Source organism: Aplosporella prunicola (genome assembly GCF_010093885.1).
Source record: "Aplosporella prunicola CBS 121167 unplaced genomic scaffold K452scaffold_96, whole genome shotgun sequence".
In the NCBI taxonomy this organism is placed as follows: Eukaryota; Fungi; Ascomycota; class Dothideomycetes; order Botryosphaeriales; family Aplosporellaceae; genus Aplosporella; species Aplosporella prunicola.
The window spans coordinates 1-26,382 of NW_022983624.1; the positions used below are offsets into that span (position 1 = coordinate 1).

The following is a 26,382-nucleotide window of genomic DNA, read 5'->3' on the forward strand; positions in this document are numbered from 1 at the left end:
ATATCTCCTTAATTGGCTGTCGAATTTGGCAAAAAGGCCGCTAATTCGGGGGTGGCGCCGTTGGGGTGCAACAAATGTTAAGTGAATGTTAGGGCGATAGGTCAGGGTAAATAAATACGACTTAACTTAATTAATTATAGACGCGCTGCTGTAGTCGTGCTACCTGCTGCTATCGACTATACCTATTTTTAATCCGCTATAAATTCGCTCTGCATGCTGCTGTCGCTGCTAGGACTATATACCGTAACAGTAGCAGTTATTTTACGCTCCGACATCTTGTAATTGCAACACTATACCTACTCTATATTAAACTATAATTAGACTTTTATATTTAATTAGAAACCCGAGCTAGTTTAGCTCTAAACCGATGCGTATTCGAGTTACGCTTCTAAATCTATTCTCGGACCCTCTTCCCTCTTCTCCGTACCCTTAAGCCCTGTTACTGTTTCTATATGCACCTTGCTTAACTCCGCATGCTTTACAAACCAACCAGCAACTAGCCCAAGACCAGAAAACGCGGTACTAGCAATGAACATATCCCTAATTCCGTGCGCAAACGCCTTTTTCACCGCCAAGATTAACGTCGGATCGGTCATTGTCTGCGTGATCATTACGTTTGCTGCCGCCTCATTGCCCGAGAGTAATTCAAGTGTGGAAGCAGGGATCCCAGAGGCGGCGAGGAAGCTCGATTGATGCGACATTGAGGTCGAGAAAATGATTCCGTTGATGATAACGGAGAGAGCAAGCGCAGAGCTTCGGACGAAAGCTATAGTAGAGGTAGCAGAAGTTATGTCTCTCGGTGAGACATGCGCTTGGATCGCGATAAGGGGAGGTTCAAAAAGGAGGCCAGAGCCAACGCCGAAGAGGACTTGAAGTCCGACAGCCGTGACGGTGCTGCTGGATTCGTCTAGCATTATCAGTAGCCCGGAGCCTAAGCATAGGATTAAGGTTCCTGCCCAGATTAACTCCCGAAAGCGGCCTGTACGGTGCATAAGAAGGCCGGCGGTTACGCTAGTAATGGCAGTCGAGAGGGCGAGGGCGAGAACATGGAGGCCGGACTGAATTGGCGTGTCCTCTTTTACAGCTTGGAAATACAATGGCAGGTAGTACTCGATGGACATAAAGGTCTGTAGAGTTGGTTAGATAGATTGTGCTTTGGGTTGTAAGCTCTGATTTCGAAAGTATACGTACCAGGCCGTGTGACAAGCTAACCAACAGTGTAGCGAGGTTGGAAGGGTTTATAAAAATTGACATGGGCAGCAGCGGTAACTTCGCTTTCATCTCGCTGTAGATAAATGCGAAGATCATGAGACAGCCTACGACGATCAACACCACCACTTTGGGTGAGTTCCAGGGGAATATTTCTCCACCAAATTCGAGGCCAAGCAGAATCATAAGTGTCGCGGCGGTAAAGGTGAAGATGCCGAGCCAGTCTATAGCTCTCATGCCTTCGATGAAGTCGGTCTTGGTGTGCTTGACATCGAGAGAAAAGAAGATGAGAACAAAGGCTATGCCGCTTATAGGGAGGTTGATCCAAACTGAAGGTGTGAGTATTATCCGTTCGGGGAGTATGAGGCGAAAACTTACAACACCATCGCCAGGAGGTGAGAGAGGCAAAGATACCTCCGATGATGGGACCAATGCCTCCAGCGACCGCCCACACGCACTGGCTCAATCCGAGGAACAAGCTTCTACGTCTGGAAGGGTGTTAGTGCAGATCAAAAATCGGAGAACCACTAACTCACCTCATACTAAACACATCCGAGATGACCACGTAAGTCAAGAGGATCAGCCCAACCCCAGAGACACCTTGTAGCGCTCTTCCGACTATGAGAGTTATAATGTTCTTCGCAACGGCGCAAATGATGGAGGAGACGAAGAAGATGGTAATAGCGACCAGGAGCACGGGTTTGCGGCCCCAGATATCAGACAATATGCCCCAGATTGGCGAGGCTATAGAGCTGGCCAGAAGAAACGAGCCACCGATCCAGGTGTAGCCGAGGCCGGAGCCAAGTTCGTGGGCCATTACAGGCACAGCTGTCGCAACGACGGTGCTATCGAGGGCAGCGACGAATAAAGAAAGCTAGCGTTGATCCCGTCAGCAACAACTACATCTCCTCATATGTGCATCTACAGGGCAAGGCGTTACTTACAAAGAGCGCAGAAAGCAGCGCAGTGATTCTCCATTTGCTTGGACCCGCTGCTTTAGGGAGCGCTTTGGGTTCGGATTGGGTAGATGATGCCATGAGGTAACAGATGTTGTTTCAGCTTGTCGTGTTCGTCCTGGGAGTTTCGAAATACAAGGGCAATTAGCAAATAAGGTGTTGGCTGGGCATGGCAATATGTCTGGCTTGCCGCCCGCCTTCGGACCTTCGCCCGCTGACACCGAACGCTGTGGGCAACGGCCGGCCTAGCTTGTTCTCGGCCACCACACGCGAAAAATTTCGGTAGCACTGGTTGGCCGATGAAAGTTAAATCGAGTCGCCATCGTCACCGATTTTGGGCTTCGTAGCATCGGTTGTTTCGCTTCGCATCTGTCCCGAGAGACCGAATGAACTAGGACGTCATATCGAAAAGCGGTGTATGCAATTGCAACGATCGGATTGTGGACGCCGAAGATATTCTCGCGGGTAACCTGGGTCTAGTACTAACAGAAGCCTTCGAAACATTGCATGGCGAGTGTTCCGAAGAATCAAATGCAGTCGTTTGAAAACCTTTACCTTATGAGAGACAATTTTTTTCGGGTGGATGATTTCTTTGGGGAGACGCATTTTGGAATTAAAGTTAACTAGACAATTCGAGATATTTCCTCTAAGTAACTTAGAGTTCAAACTGTTAAAGTTTGCGAAAATAGCATGTTTGGAATAGCAAATATTTGTGGTGTTGTTTGATTTTATCAAACACGTATAAAAGGGCCAGCCCTCGTTACGGGATTTCGCAGCAAGGACTTATGTAGTGTAGTGTTGACTGCCAAACGCGCCTGTTTGCCATATTTGAAGTTTTATTCAGGTTTTGTCTATCGACCGAAATCCAACCCCAATTCCAAGGTGTCTAGTAACAAAGACACTAAACCCATCATTATCTACGGAATCAACAAAGACAGATTCTAATAAACACAGTGAAATTTAATCATCTAACTCCTAGAAAAATTCCTCCACAAAATCCACTATCACTTCTTTTACACAAGACCGGCCAACCTGCAGTATTACGCCAAATCATACCTTGATCAAGCGGGAACAACGTTGATCTGGGGAGGGAGGCTGAAAGTGCGTGACTTCCTATTTGTCAAAAGAAGCTCCCACTCCGGATCCGGTGCACTCTGTATTACAATTAGCCCAGCCGTCCATCACAGTACAGACGAATCATCACTTACCACACCCTCGTGTTCCACATACGTCGGCCTCGCCCCCACCACTGGCGGCTCAATCTCATACTTCACCAAAAACTCGACCAACACCAGCTTCATCGCGACCTCAGCGATAAACCTACCAGGACAAGCATGTCTACCATATCCCCAAGCCAAATCGGTCTTTCCAACCGAAACGAACTGGTGTTTGTTCTGCTCAGTTTCGCTCGCAATGCGCCGCCGGTAGAAGCGGAGGCCGTCGAATTGAGCCGGGTGGTCGTAGTAGTTGGAATCCATGTTGATGGCGCCGGTAGGGAGGACAATGCGAGCACCGACGGGGATGTGCATGCCATTTGACATTGTCAATGGTTCTTGGACTTTGCGCTGAAAGCCCACTGTGATGACATTAGCCAATGTATTCCCTTTGCCGCTCCGCTCCAAAAGCAGGAGTGAAAAAGAGTCGAAGGAGTGAAACAAAAACTCAAACTTACTCAAATCCAGCGTATCATGCCTCCCCGTCTCCTTCATAAAGCTGTCCAATTTCCACAGCTTCTGCAACGCCGCTCGATCCATTTTCCCTCCCGACGCATTCAGTGCGCTCTCAACCTCCTCCCTTAACCCCGGCACATACTCATCGTATATCGACAGGTTAATTACGCACTGCATAATCTGGGCTGCCATACTCTGAATCGCTGCAACGCAAAGATTCATCTGCACGATCGCCATCCCCTCCACATTGTCGACATCCCTTGCCAGCTCACCAGAGGTAAGCAGATCAAGCAAAGAAGGCGGGTTGCTGAGGTGCTCGTTCCCGTTTTCCTTCTTCTTAGCGAGGGTCTCGGCGACGATGGATTTTCCGGTGTTGAACTGTTGTACCATGGAGTTGCGGCCTCGGACGAAGGGGTGCACTAGGGGCCGGAGGCTTTTCGGCCATGCTTTTAGGCTGCCAGTCCATTCGAATGCGGATTGGATGTAGATCTGTGCGATGCTGATCCAACGGGGGTCGTTGGCTGCGTGTGCGCCAAGGAAGAAGCGGGCGCAGACGCGGGAGACTAGTTCGTTGATTTGAGGGTAGAGTTTTATTGGAGTGGGATCTGCGGAGTGTTAGTCGAGAGAGAATAAAGGATGTGGAGAACAAATTCGTACTGGTGAAATTTCCAACAGGCCAGTGCTCGCGGATCAGTTCGTGGATCACTGGCGTGTATTGGGCTGGGACTGTTAGCGAATAGTGGGGCTACTGGATGGAGAACGTACGGAGAGTAGAGTTTAGGTCTTTGGTGACGATTTTGATTTGAGCATCCGTTAGGTTACCCAGTTTGGTGTAGGTCTTCAGCGTGAACTGGGCGATGTTAGCATTTGTTATGGCATGCGGTGGATTGGTGATTAACTTACCTCTTCTTCCAAGACAGCTGTGAAGCTCAATGATTTGTGGCCTTTGAGGTCATCGAGAAACTTCAAAGGAAGAACCAGTGTTGTACCTAATACTCAATTAATGCCGGTTCAGTGAATCGAAATAGAAGTACATGAAAAATATACCTTCAGTAGTAGTGATCCCAAAGATCTGATCTTTGAACTAGAACAAAGTCAGCCAAGTCGACGTACTATAGCCATTCACGGCGTACCTTCTTATACCCATATACCAAGAGATTTCTTGTATCTGTCAGGTATTTCTCAACCCTCAACTTCTTGTTCGGGATTTCCTCCTCCAAAACAATTGGAAGACCCGGCAGCTTAGGCACCCGAAATGACGGAATAAACAAAGGCAAAAGGATCATCGCAGTGAAAATAGTGCACCACAACGAATAGACCATAGGGTCCTGCACCGTGATTTTCAAAACCCGTGCGATATCCAGCAGGGACGACATGGTTAGTTTGATGGGTCCCAAGACGGAGCAAAACGAAAAGAAGAAGATGGAAAGTTCCCCAGAAGCTGTTCTGTGTTATGGCGGTGAAAGTGATCATATGGACTGGACACCGTTGATCTATAACTGCGGCGAGTCAGGAGCATTCCCTATCGTAGGGCTGAAAGTGGAGCTCGCGCTCCCGCACCGAGAACACCGAGACCCACTTTCGCGCTGAGGTCCGAGCACTCCGAGGTGGTGAGAGAAAGACGTCGGGCTGAGCGTCCGAGCCACCAACCATCGATATCTGTACCAATGCGTTTTCCCTTTTGCACAGCATACTGGAGGAAGGATTCTTTAGCTTAAGGCCGTTAATTCGAGACACATCAGTCGCAGTGTCTCTTAGTTTGCGGTGGCAGAAACTAGCAAAGCCAGAGTCGTCGGAGGGTTTCCCGAGCCGGACCGAGGACACCCTGGCGCGCATGCCTACAATTAACTTCGTACTGCGTCGCACGCCTGCAGGGTCTGTCGCATCAGTGTGGGGACATCCCGCTGCAAGTGGCAGAATGTGAGTGGAGATGAAGAAATGCCAAGCTTGTAGGTATCGTTTTAGCTACATCGTCCCCGTATCGACATGGCACTGTTTATTTTGGGCATCACACTGCCTCTGCTGCACCGCCTCATCGAGACGCACAAGCCGTTGCCAAGGCAAGAAAGGGTCTGCTGGGCCAGTCTAGGGTGCAGTCTTACCTTCCCCTCCGCTTCGGAGTCTCGGAGAGGGTGCGAATATGACCGTGGCCTCCTGTCCCTTCTGCTAGCGCACCAGCCACACCCGCACTATAAGGTAGCCACAGGGAACACAGCATCCGACAAAATTCCCCCAAACCACGCAACTTATCGCAGCCCTACGATTGCGATTTCTTCTCCTTGTTTTCATCCTTCGCTTTGTTTTCATCCACACTCTCTTTTGACACTTTGAGGAAGTCGACATGGCAATGACGCGGTTCTCGCCAACGATTTCGTACACGCTCATTTTGCTATGTGCGGGGTTCAACATCTCCATTTTGGCCTACGATGGCAGTTTGATCAACAATCTCAACATGATACCGTCTTATATCGAACGTAAGGGGTTTCTTATCCTGAAGGAATACCGAGCTAACGCAATTTAGACTTTAAATTGGACAACTCCCTTATCGGCCTTAACTCCGCCATCATCAACGCCGGATGCATTGCCGCGAGTCCGCTCGTGAGTTTGATCGTCGATAGATGGGGTCGCAAAGCTGGCCTGGCTGCCGGCTCCTTCCTCATCATTTTGGGCGCTATCCTGCAAGCCTCGGCGGCGGCAGGTAAGTTTTATTTCCCCCTCCATCAACAACATGGACAAGTCAAACAAACACTAATACCCTTCAAGAGGCCCAGTTCGTCATTGGTCGTTTCTTCGTCGGCATGGCTTCTGAAATCAACGGCGCTATCGCCCCTACTTACGTCATGGAAATGGCATCTCCTAAAATGCGTGGTATACTTGGAAATACAGTTATGGTCATGGTACCCGTTGCTGCATTCGCTGTCGGTGGTATCATCCTCGGCGTCTACGACATCGACAGTAATTGGGCGTGGAGGGGTCCTATCCTGGTACGTTAACATTTCTTTGCAAAGTCTGACACGGAAATAAACGGAAAGCTGATAACAGGAAATAGGGAGAAATGGTCCCTTCAATCTTCTGTCTCGCCCTCCTTCCTTTTGTTGATGAAAGTCCCCGCTGGCTAGTATCCAAGGGGCGGCTGAACGAGGCCTTTGAAATTTTAGTTCATCTGCACGGGAACGGCGTCCGGGATGATCCCGCTGTGAAAGCCGAGTTTGCGGAGATGCGCACTACGATTGATGCGGATAAACAGCGAGGCACTGAGGGAGGCTGGTTGACTTTGATTACACCTGGTGAGTGATCGCCTTACTCTTGTCCAACCATTTCTTAACTTACCAAACTTTCTTTCGCAGCGTCTAACCTCCGTCGCTTTGCTATCTGCGTTTTGACAAACGTCTTCTACCAAATTGTGGGCGGTAACATGATTCTGTAAGATGTCCTACTCTCAAACTAAATCAGGCCAAAACTAACCATACTCTACAGCTACTTCTCCTCCTACATTATCATCTCTGCCGGTATTACCGAGACTCGGAAAACCCTCCTCGTAAACCTTGGTCTCCTCATCTGGAACATTGCCGCGACGGCAATCGGCGCCTTTACCATCGAGAAGTTTGGGCGGAAGACCTCACTTAGTGTGTTTTCCGCTTCTGCCTTTTGCAAGTGCTCGAGCTAACCGATATAGTCTGGGGCACCACGCTCATGTCAGTCTGCTTCGCGATTCTCTCCGGCCTCGTCTACGGTGCCGATGCGACAGGCAACGCATCGTTTGGCGTCGGGGCCATACTAATCGTCGCTGTTTTCCTCCTCGGCGCAAGCTGCAGCTGGTACGTGATTCCCTTGTAGCTCACGTCAGAAAAGCAACTAACACAACCCCACCCCAGGATGATCCTCGCATACACCTATCCCCCCGAAGTCCTGCGGTACTCGCAGCGCGCAAAGGGCGTGTCTACAGGCCAAGCCGCCGGCTACCTGGTCGGCTTCATCAACCTCTACATGACGCCTACAGCGATCGAAAAGCTGTCTTGGAAATACTACGCGATGAACGGCGCGTGGAACATTGTCATCCTCGTCATCATCATCTGGCTCTTCGTCGAAACAAAGGGGAAGAGCTTGGAGGAGATTGATGAGATTTTCGAAGGTAAGGGATACAAGAGGGTGCAGGAGGGCGAGGCTTTGGGTGGCTTCATCAGCACCGAGGAGTTGCCGCTTAGGCAGAGGAGAGAGATTTCTCGGACGAGAAGCGAAGAGAGCGACGGTAAGAAGGCGGGGAGTGACGTCGAAAGTATGGATACCGACTACAGAAGGCAGTTGGGAAGTGATGAGGAAAGTACGAATACGGAGTACAGAATGAGAGCCTTGGGTAACGAGAGTTTGGCGAGTGTAGATACGGAGTACAGGAGAAGGATGATGGGGATGGAGGACGAAGATCTCTGATGGTATTGTAAAGGGAGTGTATAGTTGTGTGGTTGTTGGGCGTTTCGGTTTCGATTTTTGTTGTTTGTTTTGAGTCTTTGTAGGCTGGAGTAGGAATATACTAGGTTTCTTTGAGTTTAGATATGTGGATTTAAGATACGCATAAAGCCTGATGCTACAGCTACGTACATACCTGAGTAATGGGATCTAATTCGTCTCCGACCCTCGATAAATTAAGTAATAGTTACGCCCCTAGTCCTAAGTAAGACTCCTCCGGAGCAGCCCTATGCTAAGCCCCGGTCCCCACTCGATAACCCCACTCATTCATGTACTAAAAACGTATGCCGGCCCCTCAGATAACGCCATGAAAATGCATTACTACGTAAACCCGGGATCTACTCATGCTCAAAATCTGTTCCCGGCTCTCCCCAATTCATCATACCAGATTGGTCGTCTCTTAAAATCTGCTGGTTAAAAGCGTCCACATCAAACATATAGGCGTCCATATCCACGCCTGAGAGATGGCCAAGGTCCTGCAACGGCGATAGCAACCTCGGTAGTTCCGTCTGCAATCCAAGGTCCATTGGTGGCGTTTGTTCAGAGTGCAGTAGGCCGGGAGTGGGCATGTTTGTCAAGCTGAGCAATGCCGGAGACGGGAGTATGCTTGCTGGGTAAGTTTGAGGCGTCTGCGGGACTTGTTGCTGGTTAAGAGATGAAGAGGCTGAGTGGTGGAGAGGTGCAGTTGCGGGACGTTGAAGGACCTTTCGCCGTCCTGCGCGCGCCTTGTCTATGGCTAGCATAATGGAACGCCACTGATGGGATCCGCGGTGGTCAACGGGCGATTCCCATCGGAGAACCACGCTTTGCTCGACAATTCGCCAAGCTCGGTCGACGTTCTTGCCCACTGGTTTTCTGCATAGCTCCATCAGCACAATGGTAAGTGCGAACCATTCATGGTAGCCGTTGAGGAGCCAAGCCCATTTCCTCGCTCGAACGTCGGTCCGGAGTCGATGGGACAGCTCGATGCACTCTATGGCGGTGATGAAGACTTTATCCCGGGCTTCTTCACTCAGCGTTACGTCCGGTCGAAGTGGGTTATAGACGAATAGGCGGAGGTTGCATACGATGGATCGTACGAGCGTCGCCACCACCTAGGGGCAATGTTAACTAAATGAACGAAAGCTCATTCTGAGACAACATACCCAATGTAAAGGATTCACACTTGAAGAGTCAGCAATGAATCTTTGTTGAAGCTCTTGTTGCTGCTCGCTCAACCACACGTGCTTCTCGGCCATGGTCAGAGAAGCGAAGCTTTTGCCGGGGTTCCCCACAAGTCTCCTCGTATCGATCATAGTCCGCCACATATTTGTAAGCGTACAGCGCAACAAAGTGAGACATATGTCGGTCAGTTCCCCTGACTCGGGAGGGTAATCTGTCATGTTGGGATCGAGATCGCTATCGTTTAGGTTGAGAGGCAGACTGGCGTCGAAGCTGCTCATCTCCAGTCTAAAGTATCAGGTCAGCTAGGCCGCATCCTTGGTAGGTAGCAGGAGCTCGTTGTGGTTTTCCTTACATGGTTGGGGTGCAGGAGCGGTCTTCCGAGGCTGGAGTGTCCAAAACGCACAGGTTCCACCAGAGCCTTCGCCGCATCTCCGCATCGAATTTGGAGAGATTTAGCGAGCTTCCATCGCGGTGCATTCCCAGAGACTCCAAGAGGCGAACTGCCAATCCTGTCAGGTTCCACGACAACCTCGGATCGTGGTGGCGAAGCAAGACGAGGAACAAAACAAATGATCCGAGCACAAGGAAGTCGTCCGTCTGCATAAGCTTCGCCCTCGAGAATGCGTGTTGTAAGCCAAGTCGGTATCTAGCGAATAACACGCTCTGCTTCTCTCCAAACACACTCTGGCATTCGTCGGAGGGCAGGCTGGTCACAGCACCGTAGTATACGACGAACATCAGCACCTGCATGGGACTGGACACGTTCTGAAATGTTGTCATGGCCTCCAGGATGGCGGGTTCGACAGAGGGAATATGCAGCACGGTCGCTACTGGATGAACGTTTTCCTTAAACAATTCCCACGCCCTGAATCGAAGATGCTGAGGGGGGTGCATGGCGTAGAGATCTAGGTGCTGGAAGGCGCCTTCGAACAAGAACTCAGCGCCGTGGGGCGAGTTCACGGGTGAAGGGGTGTCATAGTCGGCACCGTATTCCGAGTTCTCCATGAGCTCTCGCACATCTTCAACCTGGGACGCACGACCGCTGGTCAATGAGCGCCTACATGCGTATTAGAGGGACACAGCCACTCACCCCTGCGTGCAACGATTCCCAGAAGGTGCCGCTGATATATGTGTCGCGCCCACCATCCTTGACCAACTTCCCCGATGCCTTCCCATACGGTGTCCACGACGTGGGCTCGGTGGGCCTGGCTTCATTGCCAGGAGATGGGCCGCTTGTCCAGAAAGGAGTGTTTGGTTGCGCAGGACCACTGTGGTGGCTGGCAGGCTCTGGTGGCGGTGGTGGTGGAGGCGATCGCAATTCGGAGGGGGGAGGAGCGGTTTGAAGTCCGGTCAAGTGGGAAGGCGCCGGGTCATTCGGGTCGCGGCGGAGGGCATCATTGATGCGGTCCTCGCCAATGCAAGATATCAGGGTCTTGAGGACCGATTCCAGGCCTTGCAGGCGGTTGAGCAGCTCGGGGTCGGCGGCTTGCGAGCGGTCACCGGCATTGCCTGGCTGGGGGAAGACGCATTCGATGCGGGCTTTGGCGCAGTTGTGACACGGCTTGTTCTTGTCACAGCGGACCTTGCGGCGGCGGCAGGTGATGCATGATCGCTGGTGTAGTCGCGATGCTTTGCGGCCCTGGTTTGTTGGCTGGGTGGCTTGGGGCGGCGGCGGGTGCTGGTCGGGCGGCGGCAGCTGGTGAAAGGGCTGATTTGGCCGAGGATCGAGTGATTCACCAAGAGAGATTTGGGACTCGTCCATAGTGAAGTGGGAAGAAGGGAAGAGGGTCGGCGGGGAAAGTCAATTGGAACTTCCTTGGGGATGCAGCTCCCACCGATGAAGTCCCGGCCAATCACGCTGCGCGTCATTGATGCAACTTAAATATAGATTAGGGCTGATAACTAATGATAACAATCTCATCTCTCATCTACTTTCCCGGCCTTACGCTCTGCGGGTTATGGAACAAATCCGTCGGGTCAATTTCCGCCTTGATCCTCTCCAACCGCTCAAGATTCGCTCCCCAATACTGCTGCTGCGCCTCCGGCAGCGCCGGATCAACGTAGCCCGGATACGCGCCGTGTACCCCAGGGACGTGTTCCTCAACTACCTCGTTGATGCGATCCAGGAAATCCCGCGTCTTCTGCGAGACAGGAGGCTTCAGGTCGATCGCGTAGCTCTGCATCTGATAGATCGAGTCGCGATGCGCATAGGCAGCGTCGGACAAGGGAATGTCGTTGATTTTGCCGCCGACGAGGTTGAAGATGATAAAATACGCAATGTCAGCGCCGTCGAGGTAAGCAAAAAGCGCGTCGGCCGCCTCGTCGGTCATGAGCGTCGACGGGGAGAATTGCAGTGACTTGGCGTAGAAGGCGGCCGGGATGCTGCCCGCGATTTGCTGCCCAAAGTCGTCCGCCCACTCACCCACGGCGCCTACAAAAGAGCCCGTCACCGAAATGTTCAAGTTGGTGACATCAGGCAGGGCGGCGTGGGGGTTGAGCGCGTCAAACTCAGGCTTTCCGCCGAAGAAAGCACCCGAGACGCTGAGAATTCCGGGAAAGACGGTAAGAGTGGAGGAGAATTTGCGGGAGAGATCAGGCTTGGAGACAAGCCGGTTCCAGGCCTTGAAAGCATCTGCGAGCACAGCGCCCGTGCCGAGTGTAACGTTGTATTTGAAAAGGACCAGGGAACCAGGCTCGGGTGCCGTGCGGAACTTGAACTCTGTTACGACGCCGAAGCTAGCGCCTGCGCCACGGATGGCAAAGAAGAGATCCGAATTCTCCGTGGCCGAGGCCCTGACGATGGACGAGTTCGCCAGCACCACCTCAGCTTCCATCATCTGGTCCGCCGTCGTGCCAAGCTCTCTGGACTGCAACCCCAGGCCTCCGATGGTTGCGTGGCCCCCTGTACCAACCTGCGGCGATGTACCCTGTATCGACGTCGTTAACGCCGAGCTACTAATCTTCTGCGCGGCTGGAATCTTACGTGGGCGATTGTCCGGTTTCCTGCAGCATGCAAGCGTTCATCAAGATCGCCAAGGAGAGTTCCGGGTCCCACCGTGGCAGTCCAAGTATCCTTGTCCATGGAAAACTGCTGGAACTCCTTCATGTCGATAACCACAGCCGACGAGTTCGCGCCGCCCAAGCCTGAGTCGTGTGAGTATAGTCGGTGGAACGGTAACGTGTGCTTACAGTAGTTCCCAAAACTATGGCCGCCGCTCCTGGCCTGGACTTTGTGACCGTGATCGACTGCGCAGGCAATGATCGCTGCTACCTGCTCGGCACTGTCGGGATATGCTACGGCGGCAGGCGTGACGGGTATGTCCAGATTGTAAGGCTTAACATCGGTGAATTGGTACAGAAAGTCGCCGGCAAAAGCTACTTTTGCATCACTGCCCACTGCTGTGGTCAGACATGACCGAAAGCTTGCTGTGACAGCGCCATCGGAGGAAGGCTGTTGCCCCATGCCGAATATGCGGAAGGGAAGTTTATTAAAATGGAAAAGTATTCCCGCGAAACTAGGAGCGAGGCGACACTTATATAGCAACACAGTTGTAATAGGAACAGAAAAAGCAAAAAAAAAGAGCTGAAGCACAAGCGCAATCCAGGTGATAAATATAGTAGGGCCTTGTGATTTGGGAAGGCTCGGATGACCAAGCTAGTACCGAGAAGGCGTCGGCTGAGAAAAGGGGGCTGAAAGCATGCATGTAAGCGTGACGAAACCAACAGATGGCGTTTATGCAGTATAACGTCCGGAGCATTCTAGTTGGTTGTTACGCAAGGACAGCCCGATGCCGCTAAACATGCCAAGTAAAAAGCAAATTAATGGTACGCAGCAGTTGAACTTGAAGCTTTACTTGTTGAAGCGAATATGGTAGCCTACAGACACGTACTACTCGTCAGCAATCTATAATAGTACTAGGTACCCTAGACAGCAATAGCAAGAAGTTAACCGACTACTACTGAGCTTATAAGAGCTATTTACATGTCAACATCGGCGCTTAGCAGCCAAGCGTATACAGAGCAACGCCAAGGACTCCGCATTTCTCATACGCCATAGCTGCAACGTTACAACCAGTAGGCGCACAGAGATTTTAGCCGTCAGAACCATAAACGTTTGCGATAGCTACGTGGCAAAATCGAGGCGCTACGACATGAAACAATGTTCGGAGTAATCCAGTCCGAGTAAGGTTAATTAGATTTAATCTGGTTCGTAGTTTAAACCGTATTTCATAAATAAATCGCGGTCATCATCAACCCAAACGGACTAATTAAAGTTTGGAAAGTTGTATTCGTGATGGAGAGCCATGGGTTAATACATGGTATTGTGTAAAAGCATATTTCGCTTGATATTGGGTACCAGGCGTGCAGAGCTTAATACTTATCCAATTAGGTTTTAGGTATATGTATACTAATATATGGATCCCTAAAGCTAGATTATTATCTCTAAGTATTTTATTACTCATATCGAAGACATACATATTTGGCTAGATAAAGATATTTCTATAGAGACTGCTTATATCCTTCTCTATCTTGCTGGATAGTGAGTCATGACTTGCGGTAACGGACGTTACTGTTACCTTATAACTATACTTAGGACAATGCTATTGTCTCTTAATATAGTCTAAATCAACCTGGCTGCAACTATTGTGATATATGCCACCCAATTACCGGTATAAACAGAGATAATAACGGTAACAGGTACACTGCGATACAGAACAAAGGTAGGTATTGTCGGAATATATTGTACATTACAAATGCGTATAGTTAGTGCTTGCTAGAGAGTTATGGTAACTGTTATACAAGAGATGTTGTGTCACAGTGGCGCGAGTACAGTGAGTTATTTCTAACTTTTGACCGACATGTTCTAGCTAACATGGGCAAAATGAGTACTCGTGTGGAATGAGATGGTGCAGCTGGCGCTGTTGGCGTTGTTCACGGGGGTGACGGCGTGACGTGCTGCTGTCGCTGATGGATGACGAGCGTTTTTGAGCAGCAGCTCTTAATTAAACTTAGGTCAATCTGTGTACACAGAAATATGCGAGAAAATGTATGTGCTATCAAGCAATGAAGCCACAGAAGTGGTGTCCGAATTACGAAAACAATTACGGTTCCGCTTTGAAAGACAGCCAGATGCTAGGCTCCAGATTTATTAACAAAGCTGTAAGATGTTTTGTCGCGAACAATGAAAACATGAGGATCAGAAACATTCAGCTCTATTCAGGTCCCGTACCGTAATGAGAAAAGCATCGAAAAAGCAACTAATCTCCATCGGAGCTGTCGTGTCTCTGCTCATACTCTTCTTCCCTCTCACTCTCAGTGCTATCCATTTCGTGCTTCCAGATTTCGCACTCTAGGCCTTCTTTAGAGCATAGTTCCTGGAACTGTCTTCGCTGTGGTTCATTCCATTCATAGTACGCCACGGGGCATTCCAGTCTCACCAGCTTTAGCTTTGGTGTAACAGCTGTCCAAGGTGTCCGAAAGAAGTGATTAAACTCACGGATAATCCGCAAATCGTTCCATCCGATCTCCTGGAACTGGCAGTCGTCTTCAATGCAGAGCTTTTCGAGGCTTCGTGGCAATACGTCTGCAAGCCTTGGCAAACGGTTAGGGTACCAGCCCAAGAGCATGACCATGGATATGCTGAGCGATCTCAATACAGGAAAACTCCGCATGTCGCCACAACTACGATGCCACCAATCAAAGTGAGGTCTGAGTGGCCCGCTATCCTGGGTTGCTTGAACAGAGATCCTGAGGTTCTCGAGCGACGAGGAACAGGATTCAATGGCTTCCTTGATAATGGTCCCGTCGAAACCTGGCGTGATAGATTTATCGCCTGACTCAATGGTGTCGTAGGTGCGCGCATAGTCGAATTCAAAAGTTGTAAGGTTAGGAAAGACCGGGAGGATTGCAGAGAGTGTCAACTCATTAACAGAGCTTCTGTGGAGTCGGAGCGAGGTCATGTCAGAACCTCGTGGAGGTTGGCCTGTGGACCAAGGAGATTGGCGACGATGTGCATCTATAGGGTCGTCGATCTTCACGTCGGCGACCTTTAGGCGCGGCGCATAGAAGATAGGAAGCACTTGATCTAGGTCGATACGAGGGCAACCGAGGACTCTCTCAATATCGGTGAATAGGCGAACCTGTTCGAGACCCTTGAACCTAGTGATATAGGCCGACGGAGACGCGAGTACTGTTTGGCGGAGCATCAGACCAAAAAAGTCTGGCTCTGAATCTGATGGGCCCCATGGATCCTTGGGCGTTCTGTAAAGTTCGCGTCTCCGATTTTGCAAGACAATGCTAACTTCGAGTGTCTTGACGTTTAGCAGCCGTGAAACAATCAGGGCTATCGAAGCGGAGATGGAACCTTTGCTTAATGCTTCTATCCAGTCGTCGACCTGCGGAAGTTCGGCATCTACGACGGTCTGCTTGAGAAGTTTCAAGTCCTGGGCGTTAGGTAGCCCGTTGGTATCATGTAGGAGAAGTTCGTTTCCAGGGCGTTTGTCGATTGGGGCAGTATTCCCTATCCGAGGGTCCACTGGGTGGTAATCGGTTTGAAAACAAGCATGATGTGTTGACAGCGCTAGCTCAGGGCGGCGGATGAGTGTTTTAAGCAAATTGTGAACAGGAGGAGACTTCGATCCTATCGTGAAGCTCCATCGGATATCGATAGATTGGTACAAGGTAGTTTGTGCAATGTCCCGGAGATTTTTGCAGGTTAGAGCAAGGCTGCAAAGGTCGTGGCGAGAGATATTGGGGAGAATAGATTCGAGGAAAAGCTCAGAAGGCAATGCAGTAATGGGAGCCATGTTGTCGGGCCCTGCGGATTGGTAGTAAGCAGGTTAGAGTGTACTAGACACATAAGCTGCTGTGAGGTAGTTATTTATAAAGGTAGCTTGTGGGGGCCGCGTCGCAAAAGTGGAGCTGTAGGCAGCATCGCAAAAATAGACCTGTAGCCGAAATAGCCCCTTCCTACGTAACTAAACGAAAAGGTTACGACTAAGGTACGCGCGTACTATTAGAAACCTAAGTATTAACGATTTATATATATATATTCTACTATAGCTAGAATAATAAGCTTCTAGTAGGGTTAGTATACTTCTAAAACATTTCTTAGTTTTACTACCTATTACTAGTTTAATATTATTTTATTCTATATTTATTAATTTAATAAATAATATTTATCGGCTTATAAGGTATTTATACTTATATAGAGTAAAAGAAGAGATATATACGCTTAAGGATATATTTAGTAATGTCTAGGACCTAAGCTTATAGCTAGATAAAGCGTATTCTAATTAATAAATCTAGCTTAATAGAAATATAAGTATTAGCTATATAATTAATAGGCTTAGGGAAATTATATATCTAACGTCTATTACTCTATATAAAGTAAGATATACCGTAACGCGAGATAGTAGAAATCATATAGAGTAGAAGAAGATAACTAGCTAAGAAATATAGAGTCGATATATACTCTAAGACGTTTTAACCTATATATAGGACTTAGTCTTAGAGCTATACAAGGAGTACTCTATAGGGACTAATTATATCGTCTTCTATCTCGCTAGATAGTAGATCTCGGTTCGCGGTAACGGACGTTATAAATTTTATCTTTTATATATTTACCTAGAAGTCTTAGTATAAGAGCATCAACCACGCCGCTATGCCGTTGTAGATAGTAGATACTGCGCCTCTATACTGTTGCTTCGAAGGAGCTCGTTCGGATAAGGAAGCGGTCTACAAAAATTTAGCCGACAAGCACAAGTAACGACCAGTATACTAAACCACGCAGCACTCGCTGGATTTTTTTTGATGAAATAGGGATCTGCCTGTATGACCCACTATCTACCCAAATTATACTATGATCGAATGTTGGCGGGTTTAGCGGGTTGGCCGATAGCTACATGCTTCACTGTACCCGAGAGGGCCGAGACGAGCTCCTTCGCAGTAGACAACGACTATGTCGCTACGCTGTTATTGTTGGTGGATACTGACTGCGCCTCTACGCCTCTGTTGGAAACGAATACTGACTACGCCGCTATATTGTTGTTTGTAGTAGGTACTAACTGCGCCGCTACGCCGCAGTTGGTAGTGGGGTCGGTTAGCTCTAGGCAACATGGCAATTAGTGGAGACGATTGCGGTTGCACCCCACAGTCGCTGGTAGAGGGGGCGGTTATACCCACTACGGCGTGATAATTGGAAGAGGTGATTCTGCCTTGTTGGCCCTCCGAAGCTTATGATTTACTATCACACCTACTGTATCGGATTAGATGCTACGGCATCCTCTGCCATCAAATGCTGTTCTTGATATTGCGCTGAAGGGTTGCAACGCAGCCCCCATACTGTCTATGAACCCTTCTTGGGGGCAGAAACAGACGAATAGTCGCATATAAGAGAAGTCTTTGGGAGCAGAGTCTTTCATTCAACACACTCATTCAGATCTCAAGTCTTTCATTGCATTACTACTTCACACTCTCGTTAAACTATGTTACTCTCCCGAGCCCTCCTCTTCCTATCGGCATTTACAAGTGTTGCACTTAGCGCCGCCACAAGTGGTACTAAATTGGAGGATGATTTCGGCTTGACCTACTACAGCCCCAAAATGCAATACATTGATGAGATGGACTCGACGGTTAAGGGTGTGGATGGGAAGGTAAAGCAAAAGAAGGTGAAAGACCAAGTATTCTACACTTTCAGCACGATGATGGAATTCTCGAAGAATGCTGTCGAGGTCCTCGACACCAATGCGAAGGTGGTCCAGGTTGCAAAGGAGGGCTTTATCCGTATGGCTCACTATGCTACCAAGTCCGACCTCAAGGATAAGCGCCCAAACACTATGGCTCTACTCTTGGTGGGCAAAGAGGTATGGATGGCGGCCTCGGTCAAAGGCAGGAGTACAACCAAGGAGGACCTTTCTTTCGGCTATGGCTATGTCAAAGCTGAAGACAAGTAAGCGTTCCCAAGGCTTATACGAGAAAGGAAGCTAACACCGATACGTAGCCTCCGCAAGTGCTTGAACAGTTGCTCCGATAAGGAGATAAAGCACGGCTACCTTGGCTCCTGCGCGGAGTGCGCTCTGGTCTATCAATATGAGAGTTATCACAATACGGATCTTAATAGTCTCCCCCAGGGCAAGGCTAAGTTCGTTGCCGTCGAAGATTCGGAATACCACAGAATCCCGTTCCCACCGAACTACAACGGTGATACAATCCAAATCCAGGATCCGTGCGATCATTCGAAGAAGGGCAAAATCGGATGCTCGAACTTGATTCCTGCGATTGGCGGCGTAGCCATCGAAAGCAAGGATGTCCTGCAGAAGGATTACGCCAAGACCGATGACGGCATGAAGGCACTGAACGACAAGGCCCACGGCAAGACTACGCATCCCGAAAGGGCCCGCATGGCGGATCAACTTGTTCCCCCGGCGGAGAGAGAGAAAATCAAGAAGTCCAATAAGGAGATCGTGGACAAGGCTAAGAAGGATCAGGAAGAAAAGAAAGAGAAGGACGCCAAGGCCAATGGTGGCAAGAAGGGCACGAAGCGCGCCATCGAGTTTGAAGTTTGAGTTTGCGGATAAGCAGGAGCGGTGTTAGGCCATGTACGGCCATTCTGTTGCGGAGCTTGACTTCTGTTCTGTTTTCTTTGTTTTGTTTTGAATATCTTGCAATCCCTAACATTCTTAAGCGAGCATCCCATTGCTCAGCTTCTTTTGTACGTAGAAAGATCGCTGCTAGTTATTCTCCAAATTCTAGTAGCGGTTTCACTTTTATTTGTACAGGCCAGCCAAGTATACTAACATATACATGCTGTATGTACCTGTTCTTGGAGCGGTTGCGGCGGGCGTTGATCATGACAAGGAGCACAATTCCCCAGGCAAACCTTCGAAACTAATCGACATGGCGAAAATGTCGAGGCTCAGGACTGCTCCCATTGTCAACTCGTCCGTGTTTTTGCAACAATGAGTGATTTCCTTTAAGGAATAAGGATGAAAGGGTGGAAGCAGGATGTACTAGATAGGGTGTACTGCCGGAGATGAGGCCGATGTAGCGCTTACGGGCACCTCAACCTCTCAAGAGTGTGTCTCCAGTTGCCAAAGGCTCTTTCGATGGCCCCCGTTAAGTCGTTGCAGATGCAACAGTTACGGAAGCTGTTGCCATTTCTTTTGTGATGAGGACGTAAAGGAGGCTGAGATACGGTTGTTGTTCTTGCTGGCTTGTGTTGACGGGAGGTAGTGCTCCGCAGGGAGCGAAAGCGAGCCAAGTCGGTCCGAGTGTAAACGTGATTTTATTTATAGGAGGATGCAGGTATACTTGCGACACCTCTAGAATGCTGCATACAGACTACTCTTTGGGTAGATCTAGACGCTACGCTCGTATTTAGCGTATTGCTCGCAAAGGGCAGCGGTACCTTTGAAAGTGCTCCCTACAGATTACTCCGTAAGTGGATCTAGAGGTCGCGGCCTTGGTTGGATAGCTCGCTCAAGAGGGGTATGCATAGTGTAACAACATTTTCTCTTCCGACCATTGTAATAGTCTTGGTGTCCACGAGGATGAGCAAGTCGATTCGATAGTGTTGACGAGTGGACATGAGGAGAGCAGCCCTTTCATCCTAAACACCATCTTCATCACTAGGCCAATCGCCTTTAGTCGTGTTTCGACACCATGGGGCCTCTCCAGGAGCATCCTCAGATCACTTTTTGATACTGGCCGTCTGTATTTCCTTGGTCGCCTGCAGCTCGCACCTTTGCGTATTGCCAGCTGCCTCTGCTCGCAATCACGGCACCCTAGGCAATGGCCATGTTCCTCTTCGCCCGACTTATCATAGGCGCGTGCATAGCCGCGCGCATCTCATCCATTTGGCCCGGTGTATGTGCATCTTCCTTGGAAACGGGCTCGCAGGTACCGGCTTCCCCAGAAACGCACAGAAGTTCCCACCCACCTGGACGCGCCATCCAAGCCTCCAATCCGGGGGCACCAGTTCCGCAACATGAGTGTAGAGCTCGCAGTAGCGGCGCATGTCGTTTCGGTTGAAGTCGTTGCCGTCAGAAGTAGAATCAGATCTTGTCCCAGAAGGCGTGGCGGTATCAGAAGGAGAAGGAGCGAGATTCGACGGCGTGGGGTACGCGGCGACCAGCTCGTCGACAAAGGCTGCACCTAGCAGTCCCGTAATGGTCTGGCAGTCGTCCAGAGCGGCGTCCCTTCGCCGTGCCACTTTGCCCGTGATAGCCTCCGCCGTATCACCCTATGGCGGCTTTGTGGCTGGTGCTGTCCGAGAAACTGGACGACGGCGACCGGGTGAGAAACCATGTACACGTGTGCTGCGAGCTGCTGCAACAGGTCGGTTCGCAGCTGCCGGGGCCGACACGATCGAGTTCGTCTGCTGCGCGTCTGGCTACCCTCGGGCGGTATGGTGAGCGATACAGACGCGTCGCCCGCTCCCCAAGACCATTGTCGCATCGCCGAGGAAGGTAGCGGGATTGCGGGCATGGCGTGGGCGTTTGTCGATCCCTACGAGGGTGTCTTCATAGATCGTTCGTCGCGGGCTGAAGCTGGTGGAGGAGTTGTTTGGCGACGCGACGACGCGTCAGGGCGTGAGCTTCTGTGGGGGCGCGGGGAAACGTTCCCACAACCTCCAACCTCCATCCACCTCCATCCACCTTCATCCAATCTTCTAACTACATACCTTTGTCATGTACATGAGACTACGGTCTACTCCCCATTCAGTCGCCGAGTTGTCAGTCAAGACACGGCCACCGACACGCCCATGGTCACGGGAATGCTGAGCCACGACCCGTGGTTATAGGTAGGAAAGCCCGACGTCCGACGTCAGGCAGAAGAGCTCGGTCATGGCGCTCAGCGCTCAGCACGTGGACGAGCGCCTGGGCGAAAGACATTGACATCGTTGGCCTTGGGCTTGCTGCCATGGGCCGCCGCCTGCACGCCACCTTGGTAAACCACCTCAGTGCTTGGGCGATTCATGAATCGTCACCGTGGCCACAATAAATGCGCATACCTTATTCTCTTTCCCTTTCACTACAAAATCTATCGGGCTTGTTCTTAGACGACTTCGGCAGTGTCGCGAGCTTTAATAGTGAACCCGCATTAACTCTCACGCTCCTCTGTCGCTTCACAAGAGCCAACCTCAATCATGGCGCCACCTACTCTTAACCCTTATGCGACTCTGGGCATCTCTGCAACGGCAAGCCACGTGGAGATAAAGCAAGCATACAGGAGACTTGCTTTACTACATCATCCGGACAAGAACCCACGACCGGATGCGACAGAGCAATTTCAACGCGTAAATATACTATCAGGTCTTTGTTACATATGCTAACTCATCTGACTAGATATCAGCAGCATGGGAACTTCTTTCGGACCCGACAAAGCGGAACGCGTACGACGCGACACATCCGCAAACTCAAACCACGACGACGAATTCGTACGACTATTCCGGCTGGGAGACATATACGAATAACTCACATACCCGCAAACCTGCCTTTAGTACCTCGTACAGCCCATGGGGTCAACCATCTACCGAGGAGGATCGAAAATGGAAAGATTATTTCATCTGGTATAGGATGATACATACAAACAAAATAACGGCAGCCGAAAAGACCAGATCTGCACTAGAAGCCGAAATCCAAAAGCTCGATACAGACGACAAGTTAGATGCCGAGAAACTACGGTACGGCTGGATCAGAGATGCAACGACTCCGCGAACGCTCACTGAAGAAGAGAGGGCGAAGATAGCCACTGCGAGGGTCCATCGGGCAGCCACGAGGAGGATCAAGATTGTATGGCTAAACAGGACACGCAATGTGCTTGAGGAGCTCAAGAGCGTCCTGAAGCAGCAACAAGAAGAAGAAAGCGCTAGGCGCAATCAGCAGGACGCGGAGATGCAACGACAGTGGGACGAGGAGATGCAACGACAATGGGACGAAGCAGTAAAGAGGAGGCAGGCGCGTCAAGAGACCGAGAGGCAAAAGCAGCAAAAGAAATCCGATGAAGCGGCCGCGCGGTGGCGGCGAGAGTGGCATGAGTTCCTAGCACAGCAGGACAGACGGGAAAAAGCATGGGAGCGGGCGAAAGAAGAGGCGGAGGAAGAAGCGAGGAAGCAACGGGAACAAAAGCTGGCAAAAGAGAAACTGGATCTGGAAAGGGCGGCTGAATAAGCAATAAAGCGCTGCAAAGAGGAAATAGCCGAGAAAAAAGTCCGAGAAACGATGGCCAAGGAAGCAAAGAAACAGAGAGAACGGGATGCGGAGCTGCGTCGGAAAGCCTAAGAGAAAGAGGTTGAAGACGACTGGAGAGAACCAAATCAGAGCTAGGAGCCTCGAGCGCAAAAACAAAGCGAGAAACGGAGGATGCAAAAGCTCGAGAGAAAGCACCATCCAGTGGTAAATTCCCATAAGTGTACCCGCTGTGGCAGCATTGCCTGCTCTTACAGCTGCGTGACAACGCTCAGAGCTGAAACGTACTTGCGTCCTGAGATGGAAGACTGCTGGGAGAATTAGAAAGAGCATGTTGCAACACTGATTATTACCATGATGGTTACAGCTGGATGAGATCATAAGCGGAATGCAACTTTCTGGAGTTTGAGGAGATCAACTAAGAACGGCTACCCTGGAAAGTGTCGTTGTGTGCGTGTTGCTGGCATGGAATTGATCATAGCTGTCCAGCTGCCTACTAGGACAAAGCCAAGTACACTACGTTATCAGTCTGATCCTTCTTTCCTATACACACCAATCCTGTCCGCAGCTCCACAATACTCCGCCGTATCACCAGCGCACATAATAGAGCAATCCCCCTCTGCCTGCTTGACCGCGCTCGCCTTTAGCTCACTGCCACAATAGCATTCCCGTCCGTACTCAACACCAAAGTATGCCGCTGCATTACAGAAACTCGCACAGCCTTCCACCGTCAGTGAATCAGCCTGTGTTGAGCTTCCAACGAGAACCCTGTCCGAAGCCGAGTCGTTGTAACAACCCTGGTATGCGTATCCTGGGATAACTGGATTCGTCACATCCACTAAGAGCAGATTCTTATAAGCACTTAGTCTGTCCCCGGCACCGCACTTTTCGACGCTGTTCCCAGGGCAGGGTAAGTTGCATTCACTTTCGGAGGCCTTGGTTGAGCTGCTGGCAAATATTGCTCCGCAGTAACATTCCTCGCCTTTAATGAAGTCAGTTGTGAGTATTTGGTCGGACTAGGAGCAAAATCAAGTCCGGCGCTTCCACTTACCATACTCGACACCGAAGTAAGCCCATTTTGTGCACTGTTCTGAGCATTTCGAGATGGTCATGTTGCTGTCGTAGAAGACTGCGTCGTTGAATGTGCGTGATGAGACGGAGTCTGTGTAGCAACCTTCATAGGAGTAGGCTGTTGAGGTCGGAGATGGTACCTCCTCCGAGCTTGTTTGCGATGTACTCGATGACACAAGAGTGGAAATTGCGGAAGTTGTTGACGAGATAAGGGAAGATGTAGAAGTTGACATGCTCGAAGTCGGTGGTTCTGGTTCCGAATCAGAACAAATACTTAATAGGTCTCCTGCGCTGTTGAAGCTATCCACACTGGAACCAGCTGTTATACCAAATCTTGTGGATTTGGAAAAAGTGGGATCCAGGGCGTAACTAGCAGTATAAAGGTCGTATGGTCCGATCGTTGAGACCTTCTCCATCGTCACTGTTTCCGCTTGAAGGACTGGAATGACCGAGCCGGAAGCTGGAACTTTCAAAGTAAGATCCAAGTTGACTGTGGCAGAAACACTGTTGCGGACCTTTTGTTTGTTAGCTCATGCCCTACTTTATCAATGACGCTTACTCACAGCAGCAACGACGTGCAGGCTAGAGTCGGTGCTGAGACAGCTTTGCGAGTGCTGCAGTAAAACCTCGTCTTGAACGGGAAAACTATCCCCCCCATTGTTGAAAGCCTCAGTCTCTCCGCTGGAGAGTGTAAGCTCCACGTCGAACGCTGATATCGAAGAGCTGGAAAGTATTTCAGCCGAAAAGCCGTAAAACTATTGCACCATTAACCCTTATTCGATCTCACTGACGGACTTGCAATTACATACCGCAAAACTATCGTCAAATCCGGCAGCATTGCCCTTAAGCTCTGTACTGATCAAGCAGCTCCCGCAGTCGTTGCCTCCGTCGCGGTCTTTGTACACTAATTGGACGCTTGAGACAGAGCGGGAAGTAGTCCGGACACGGATTTCACCAGTAAAAGAGATAGTATCGCCTCCAGAAATTAAAGCCAACCGAAGGTCGTTTGGCTTGACTTCGTACGGCGTGATTGGATCTGTAAGCGCCACGCCTGTCGGCACGACATCGATCATTCTCTGTAGCATGGACGCGCAGACGCTCTGGAAAGTCTCTGGATCCACCATGGCTGTTATGGTAACATTTCCATCTGACGCAAAGACGCGCGCATCGGAGTTCCGCCCGTTTGTCGTAGAAGGGCCAATAACTAATGGGTTGGCTGTAGAACTGGAAAGATACTCTTTCACAACATTCGTGTCGAACGCATCGCCGGTATCAAACTGTGCAAACTCATCTGCTGCGGTGCCAACTGGTACAACTTCCGGAAAGTTGCCAGCATGGACGCCACCAAGGGTATGCCCGCAGGCGACAAGAGAAATCATTTCTGTCTGGTTGAAACCAATGCGTTCGAACTGGCTTATAAAGATCCCGATCGCGTTTTGGGGTAGCGGCACTTGGCCGGATGTGCCCGCGGCTTTGGCATCTATCCTCCCAGTTCGGACAGAAATCACGGGGCCACCACAAGAACGTACGGCTGTATAGACGCCCATGGAAATGATGTCGGCCATCGATGATCTTGAAGTGAGGAAAGGCTCGTAGGTTGCGAGTGTTGTAGTGAATGCTTGCCCAACGTTTTCAAGTCTGTTGGTTTCATATGCGATTGATGCGTCCAGGCCTCCGGTGTGGAAATATACGTTTGCGTTCGCCATGTCGTGGAAGGCCGTCCGAACGAACTCCGCTGCTGCTACGCGTCCGGCTCCAGCTCCGGCGGAGCAAGGTGTTACGGCTTTTGCGAAGCCACGAGCTCTGTAGCCTGTGTTGAGGAACATGATATCCTCCAGTTCGTCAATGGAAGTTGGCCAGATGGGAACCGCTAATATGCTACCGACGTACAATACTTGGACCAGGAAAACGAAAGTGATCCAGTACATTGTTATGATGGTCGAGAACAGATCTCGCTGGACGTCAGTGAAATTGGCTGCTGGTAAGAATCCATGTGAAAAGCAAAGCAAGCGGGACTTATAATTTCGCGGCTCATATATCATTCTACTGCCGTTATGGCGTTCATAGTGGCGTCCCGTCGACCTATAATGAGCAATTTGGGCTGCTTATGAAGGTCACTGACACCCAGGTTAAATAGCCTGCTATTTGCGCGGCTTCATTCAGATTCGCGAAAACGGTCCATCTGCGGCTAGTGCTGACCGGCATACAGTGCTGCCTGTCCCGAATAGGCAGGTGAAGGCTAAGAATAATCTTGGCCGTAGTTCGTGATATGAAGCTTGATAGGTGCTTATCCTACGTTTTCTAATCAGTGTCTTTCGATAATGGGAGGTGTTGTTATAGGTTGTACAAACTTTCATACTTGAGTAAGTCAGCAATGCCTTACACGATCTATCTATTTTGTCTACCATTTCAACCTTTGTAAGTTCGAAACATAAATATAAGAATCAGTCCCCGTTCTAGTTCTGCTGTGGCATTGTACTTTTATAAACATGAAGCCATCGGTTATTAACTACTTGACTTTGTACACAGCTAAGATTTACATCATTACATCAAAGAAGAAAAGAAAGCTAAACTAGGTGATATTATTTTTGCAGCGCGCGCTTTAATAATACACAATACAAAAAAAAAAAAAAAAAAAAAAAAAAGCCGGTTACAATA

General features: G+C 49.9%; 10 protein-coding genes across 10 annotated transcripts; 4 read left to right on the top strand and 6 right to left on the bottom strand.

Moving 5' to 3' along the window:
- Nucleotides 1-277: 277 nt before the first annotated feature.
- On the bottom strand, nt 278-2,246 carry K452DRAFT_347552 (uncharacterized protein; the record flags this gene model as incomplete). The annotated part of the gene is made up of 5 exons (XM_033545499.1): nt 278-1,127; nt 1,192-1,538; nt 1,588-1,697; nt 1,746-2,083; nt 2,154-2,246. The coding sequence occupies 5 exons, from the start codon at nt 2,244-2,246 to the stop codon at nt 381-383; spliced, it is 1,635 nt and encodes a 544-aa protein (XP_033391288.1). The 3' UTR covers nt 278-380.
- A 777-nt stretch (nt 2,247-3,023) lies between these two features.
- K452DRAFT_281332 (uncharacterized protein) lies at nt 3,024-5,286 on the bottom strand. Its single transcript, XM_033539490.1, has 8 exons — nt 4,969-5,286; nt 4,883-4,919; nt 4,739-4,824; nt 4,601-4,685; nt 4,493-4,555; nt 3,838-4,440; nt 3,374-3,741; nt 3,024-3,319 (listed from the first exon to the last, which is right to left on the bottom strand). The coding sequence occupies exons 1-8, from the start codon at nt 5,209-5,211 to the stop codon at nt 3,227-3,229; spliced, it is 1,578 nt and encodes a 525-aa protein (XP_033391289.1). The 5' UTR covers nt 5,212-5,286; the 3' UTR covers nt 3,024-3,226.
- Nucleotides 5,287-6,075: 789 nt separating this feature from the next.
- Nucleotides 6,076-8,263, top strand: K452DRAFT_281337 (uncharacterized protein; the record flags this gene model as incomplete). The annotated part of the gene is made up of 8 exons (XM_033539491.1): nt 6,076-6,309; nt 6,357-6,533; nt 6,599-6,823; nt 6,889-7,122; nt 7,183-7,258; nt 7,313-7,461; nt 7,512-7,653; nt 7,711-8,263. The coding sequence occupies exons 1-8, from the start codon at nt 6,177-6,179 to the stop codon at nt 8,261-8,263; spliced, it is 1,689 nt and encodes a 562-aa protein (XP_033391290.1). The 5' UTR covers nt 6,076-6,176.
- A 374-nt stretch (nt 8,264-8,637) lies between these two features.
- On the bottom strand, nt 8,638-11,225 carry K452DRAFT_239125 (uncharacterized protein; the record flags this gene model as incomplete). Its single annotated transcript, XM_033537702.1, has 4 exons — nt 8,638-9,393; nt 9,445-9,748; nt 9,816-10,489; nt 10,554-11,225. 4 exons carry the CDS (start codon nt 11,223-11,225, stop codon nt 8,638-8,640), a joined length of 2,406 nt encoding a protein of 801 aa, XP_033391291.1.
- A 129-nt stretch (nt 11,226-11,354) lies between these two features.
- Nucleotides 11,355-12,994, bottom strand: K452DRAFT_260479 (Glucooligosaccharide oxidase). The gene is made up of 3 exons (XM_033538533.1): nt 12,653-12,994; nt 12,447-12,607; nt 11,355-12,390 (listed from the first exon to the last, which is right to left on the bottom strand). Exons 1-3 carry the CDS (start codon nt 12,924-12,926, stop codon nt 11,392-11,394), a joined length of 1,434 nt encoding a protein of 477 aa, XP_033391292.1. The 5' UTR covers nt 12,927-12,994; the 3' UTR covers nt 11,355-11,391.
- A 1,624-nt stretch (nt 12,995-14,618) lies between these two features.
- On the bottom strand, nt 14,619-16,269 carry K452DRAFT_363086 (uncharacterized protein; the record flags this gene model as incomplete). The annotated part of the gene is made up of 1 exon (XM_033546554.1): nt 14,619-16,269. The coding sequence occupies one exon, from the start codon at nt 16,267-16,269 to the stop codon at nt 14,722-14,724; it is 1,548 nt and encodes a 515-aa protein (XP_033391293.1). The 3' UTR covers nt 14,619-14,721.
- Nucleotides 16,270-20,768: 4,499 nt separating this feature from the next.
- On the top strand, nt 20,769-21,266 carry K452DRAFT_313885 (uncharacterized protein; the record flags this gene model as incomplete). Its single annotated transcript, XM_033543703.1, has 1 exon — nt 20,769-21,266. The coding sequence occupies one exon, from the start codon at nt 20,769-20,771 to the stop codon at nt 21,264-21,266; it is 498 nt and encodes a 165-aa protein (XP_033391294.1).
- Nucleotides 21,267-21,611: 345 nt separating this feature from the next.
- Nucleotides 21,612-21,864, top strand: K452DRAFT_239124 (uncharacterized protein; the record flags this gene model as incomplete). The annotated part of the gene is made up of 2 exons (XM_033537701.1): nt 21,612-21,761; nt 21,811-21,864. Coding segments are annotated over 2 exons (204 nt in total), but the record flags the coding sequence as incomplete, so codon positions are not given.
- A 55-nt stretch (nt 21,865-21,919) lies between these two features.
- K452DRAFT_172893 (uncharacterized protein) lies at nt 21,920-23,092 on the top strand. The gene has a single exon (XM_033535818.1). The coding sequence runs from the start codon at nt 22,042-22,044 to the stop codon at nt 22,633-22,635; it is 594 nt and encodes a 197-aa protein (XP_033391296.1). The 5' UTR covers nt 21,920-22,041; the 3' UTR covers nt 22,636-23,092.
- An 85-nt stretch (nt 23,093-23,177) lies between these two features.
- On the bottom strand, nt 23,178-25,652 carry K452DRAFT_313887 (uncharacterized protein; the record flags this gene model as incomplete). Its single annotated transcript, XM_033543704.1, has 4 exons — nt 23,178-23,635; nt 23,705-24,239; nt 24,288-24,479; nt 24,534-25,652. 4 exons carry the CDS (start codon nt 25,650-25,652, stop codon nt 23,178-23,180), a joined length of 2,304 nt encoding a protein of 767 aa, XP_033391297.1.
- Nucleotides 25,653-26,382: the final 730 nt, after the last annotated feature.

Excerpts from the sequence above, each read along its gene's own strand:
- K452DRAFT_281332 (XM_033539490.1), bottom strand. The coding sequence starts at position 5,211 with ATGTCGTCCCTGCTGGATATCGCACGGGTTTTGAAAATCACGGTGCAG. Across the intron at positions 4,920-4,968 it reads TGGTATATGGGTATAAGAAG|TTCAAAGATCAGATCTTTGG; the intron begins GTACGCCGTGAA and ends ACTTTGTTCTAG. Across the intron at positions 4,441-4,492 it reads GCCTGTTGGAAATTTCACCA|ATCCCACTCCAATAAAACTC; the intron begins GTACGAATTTGT and ends AACACTCCGCAG.
- K452DRAFT_260479 (XM_033538533.1), bottom strand. The coding sequence starts at position 12,926 with ATGGGGCAACAGCCTTCCTCCGATGGCGCTGTCACAGCAAGCTTTCGG. Across the intron at positions 12,608-12,652 it reads CCATAGTTTTGGGAACTACT|GCTTGGGCGGCGCGAACTCG; the intron begins GTAAGCACACGT and ends CACACGACTCAG. Across the intron at positions 12,391-12,446 it reads GAAACCGGACAATCGCCCAC|GGTACATCGCCGCAGGTTGG; the intron begins GTAAGATTCCAG and ends ACGTCGATACAG.
- K452DRAFT_172893 (XM_033535818.1), top strand. The coding sequence starts at position 22,042 with ATGATACATACAAACAAAATAACGGCAGCCGAAAAGACCAGATCTGCA.